We start from the raw sequence: 4,685 nt of genomic DNA on the forward strand, positions 1-4,685 counted from the left end.
ATTTGCCAAATAATTCATTTTTTCTCTGTGGTACTGATGCTCCTCCTATGAGTCACCCTATGTCAAAGGTCTATTTCTGGACTGTCAGTTCTATTCTGTTGATCTGATTGTTTATTCCTTATATAAGCACCATACTGTGTTAGTCATTATAGCTTAGAAATGGTCTTAATCTCTGGTAGTGTGAGTTATTCCTCTTGATTCTCCTTTGTATAAGTTGTTTTAGCTGTTCTCAGACCTTTATTCTTCTTTGTTTTTATTTTAGATTCACTTTACCAAGTCACCAACAAAGAAAAGAAAAGAAAAAGAACATGCTGGGGTTTTGATAGGACTTGCATTGAATTTATAGATTAATTTGGAAGAGCTGACATTTTTCAGTATTAAATCATATCTATAAACATGGCACACATCTCCACTTATTTAGTTTTTAAGATGTCCTTTGCTAGCATTTTAAAATTCTCTCCAGAAAGCTCTTTTGGTTCTTTTGTTAGGTTATTCCCTAGAGTGTCTAGTTTTAGTTCCTGTTGTACGTGATATGTTATTTTTGGTTACCTTTGTTCAACAGTTCTTGCGGCAGGGATAGGAATGTGGTGTGATCTTGTGCCCAGGAATTTTGCTGATTGCAGTAGTTTTACTAGAACCACGGTCATGCCAATGCAAATACTGACAGTTTTGTTCCCTGCTTTCCAATCAGTGCCCGTGTTTTTACCCCAGGTTGCCTTTGAGCATTGGCCAGGAGAGGGCTCCCTTTTATTGTTACCAGCCTAAAAGGAAACATTTGAGGTTTTGTTCTATTAAGGTGATATAATGTAAACATTGATGCACCCAATATAGGAGCACCTACACATATAAAGCACATATTGACGAACATAAAGGGAGAGATCCACAGTAATACAGTCATAGTAGGGGATTTTAACACCCATTGACACCGACGGACAGGTCTTCCAGACAGAAAATCAAGAAAGAAACAGTTGTCTTAAATGATACATTAGACCAGATGGATTTAATTGATATTTATAGAGCATTTCACCCCAAAGCAGGAGAATATACAGTAAAACCTTGGATTGAGAGTGACTTGGTTTGCGAGTGTTCCTCAAGGTGAGCAAACATTTCTAATACATTTTTAACATGGTAAACGAGCAATGTCTTGTAATATGAGTAGTTTGTTTCTGGAACAAATTATGCTCGCAAACGAAAGTATTAATGTACATTCTTTTCAAGTGCACATGGAACATTTTTCTAAGATAGACCACATGCTGGACACAAAACAAGTTTTAATAAATTTAGGAGAATTGAAATCATATCAAGTGTCTTCTCCAACCACAATGGTATGAAACTAGAAATCAATTATAAGAAAAGACTGAAAAACACACAAACACATACAGGCTAAATAACAGCCACAAGACAATAAGTTTGTTAACAATAAGATGAAGGAAGAAATCAAAAGATACTTTAGACAAATGAAAATGAAAACACAATGACCCAAAATCTATGCAACACAATAAAAGCAGTTCTAAGAGGAAAATTCATAGCAATACAGGCTTACCTCAGGAAATAAGAAAAATCTCAAACTATCTAAACTTACATCTAAAGGAACTAGAAAAAGAATAGCAAACAAAGCCCAAAGTGAGTAGAAGGAAGTAAGTAATAAAAATCAGAGTGGAAATAAACAAAAAAAGTTAAAAAAAAGTTTAATGAAACCAAGAGCTGGTTCTTTGAAAATACAAAAAAAATTGATATGCCTTTAACCAACTCATCAAGAAGAAAAGGGAGAGAAACCAAATAGATAAAATCAGAAGTGAAAGAGAAGAACTGACAACTGACATTACAGAAATACAAAAAATCATAGGAAAATACTGCTAACAATTGTATGCCAATGAATTGGACAATCCAGAAGAAATAGATAAGTTTCTAGAAGCATACAATCTTTCAAGACTGAGTCAAGAAGAGACAGGAAATCTAAACAGACTGATTACTTCTAACAAAATTGAATTAGTACTCAAAAAATTCCCAACAAACNTGATGTAGAAACAGTATAATACAAATTTCCAACTACAAGTAATCAGGAAAAAGATAGGATAAAAAATCAAATTTTAATCAATAGTTTTAACGTTTTTTTCTCTCCAAATGTATAAATGATTTAATTAGTGTCAAAATGACCTTATTTTTGTTTCATTTATTCATCTCACTGCTGCTCATCCTCTTCTTAGTTTTATTTTACAGCATTCATTAAATATTTATAGGTTTGAACTAGGTATGTCCAAGGAACAATTTTGGGCTTTGGGGGCCCTGGAGGATACTGTACTTGTTCTTGTGGGGCTTGCACTGTATTGGATTGGCAGTGAGGTCCTAAATAATCATTACAATAACATACACTTGTGTGGCAACACATGCATTTTCAGAGTGCTTTTGTACAATTACCTTATTTGAAAATTGAACACTGAGGTTTAATTAGACGAGCCTGGTGACTTCTTTGCTGCTGCCGTTTGTTGTTAGAGCAGCAGCCTTACTGCTCACTGATGCCCTGTGGTAAGAGGTATGTTCTGAAGGGCGTGTAGTCAGGCTCAGTTTCAAACACTCTCACAAGAGCCTTTTTCCACAGGGAAACAAGTAAAGGTCAAGGGGATGTAGGGCTCCTAGCCTGGGTCAAGTCACACAAAAGGCATCCAACAAATGTCAATTTTATTCTCTTTTAAAAAGTCACCCAATAATAAGATTTAAAAATAAACATTTGATGGGTTGGGTTTAGATTTTGCACAAAATCAAAACCTGGCAACTTGTCTTTTGTGTATTTCCTTTAGTACTGGCAGGTTTTTATTCAGAAGCTAACATATTTATTAAAGAGGTTAGTCGATGTTCCAGAGAAAGTAGATGATGTGTAATATGAGTGGCCTCCTAAAGCATGCAAAACTGAAGTCATTCTCACCAGTTAGACAAAGGATGTGCTTGAATCCTTGGTGTAAGGCACAACGCCCAACTGCCTTGGGAAGGCAGACTCATCAGAGAGTCATGCCAAGATTTGGGCTTTGCTTCCAAATGCGTGTTATGATGAGCCTCTTCATATTACCAGCCTGTTGTTCATCTCTAGTTCTTTCTTTTGATTGAGTTGTCTTTGCATTCCCATCCCTCACATTGTACTGTTTATCATTTGCTCTCCCTGGGTTGACCTGTTGTTGGCAAATGTTGTTGGCAGAACCTTTTGAAGATGCTCTCAAGAACCAGTCCGTGGGACCTGTGCTGAGCAAGGCAGCCTCTGTGGAGTGCATCAGCCCCATCTCACCCAGAGCCCCGGATGCCAAGATGCTGGAAGAGCTGAAAGCGGAGCCTTGGTACCAAGGCGAGATGAGCAGGAAGGAGGCAGAGGGGCTACTGAAGCGAGACGGAGACTTTCTGGTCAGGAAGAGCACCACCAACCCGGGCTCCTTTGTTCTCACAGGCATGCATGATGGCCAGGCCAAGCACCTGCTGCTCGTGGACCCAGAAGGCACGGTGAGCAAAGGGTGACCACTTTTCCTCCATCACCTACATGTGTCTGCTGCCCTGGCTGTCACTCCTCCAGGACCCTGACCCCACACACAGGGGACTAATGCTTTCGTGCCAGAGCTGGGCTACAGGATGCACAGGCAGGGCCCTCTGCAAGCTATAAAACTTGGAAAATGCCCAGGGCCCAAGCTGAAAGCCTTAATTCTCATATCATTTAAAGTAAATACAAAAAAGTGAGAAAGTTTTCTCCCAAATACGTTCATATTGAACAAAGAAGTGCAGGGCTTCTGGGCTTTTCCTTTTTCTCTCAACTATCTCTAAAACTTGAATCATAGGTTTTCTTTACAGGTTACAGAATTGGAATGAAACAGTAAGTAAACCCCTATTTACCAGTCTTGTTTTCCCACCCAAAGAAGTAATGCCACATGACAATCAGTTTGGCAGTATAATTGTGTCTGAATAATTCTGTGCATTTGACTGAATATCACGTCTTCCAGTCAATAACGAGATTTGACTTTACCCTGGCACAGTCCAAGAATTGCCAAGTTTAATAATTGCAACTATGTTAACCTAACCATTGAGTAAATTCCAGGATTGTTGTATAAACTGTTTTCTCCAGTGAAAAGAAAGAAGCAGGTGGACTTATCTAAATAGTGATGAAGAACCTTGCATTTTTTTTTATTGATAGGTAGGAATGAAGGCTTAGTCTTCAGCCGCACGTAGCGAGCACAATTTAACATTGTGTGTTTGGGGAGGGGGCAGTGTTACCTGAAATGGGTGTCTGGACAGAGTTAGTGGCCCACATACCTCAGCTCTCTAGACACCACCTCTGCACCTCCTCTCCTCCTCTCCACCTGGGCAACCACTTCTGTGGATATGATGTGTATTCTAACATATCTCCTTTTGTTGGGTGAATTTTTAAAAATATATTGGGAAAATATATATTTTGTGTTTGTGCATTTTAGAAATTTGCAAGCATGATATTGATCCACAAATCCCACTTTCTTTCTTTTTCCTCTCAGTATGTTTATGAGGTCTGTCAGTGGTGCCTTCTGTATACTGAAGAGTGACTTGGGTGGACTTCCCAGGGCTCCCTGTATACATGGTGTACAGATCACTTCCTGAGCTGTCTCATGAACAAATGAGGCACTGAAGGCACTACAAACACCTGTGCACGTTTACCCCTGTACCCTGGACAGTTTCTC

General features: G+C 38.8%; 1 protein-coding gene across 1 annotated transcript in view; it reads left to right on the forward strand.

The window, feature by feature from the left end:
- The window catches only part of SHC3 (SHC adaptor protein 3), a 179,604-nt gene that overhangs the window by 132,438 nt on the left and 42,481 nt on the right, over positions 1-4,685 (forward strand). The window contains exons 8-9 of the mRNA XM_019633074.1: positions 2,241-2,251; positions 3,191-3,486. Coding sequence (XP_019488619.1) covers positions 2,241-2,251; positions 3,191-3,486 — 307 coding nt within the window. The remainder of the gene's footprint in view (positions 1-2,240; positions 2,252-3,190; positions 3,487-4,685) is intronic.

The sequence above is a fragment of the Hipposideros armiger genome, unplaced genomic scaffold (genome assembly GCF_001890085.2).
Source record: "Hipposideros armiger isolate ML-2016 unplaced genomic scaffold, ASM189008v1 scaffold_1239, whole genome shotgun sequence".
NCBI classification, from domain to species: domain Eukaryota; kingdom Metazoa; phylum Chordata; class Mammalia; order Chiroptera; family Hipposideridae; genus Hipposideros; species Hipposideros armiger.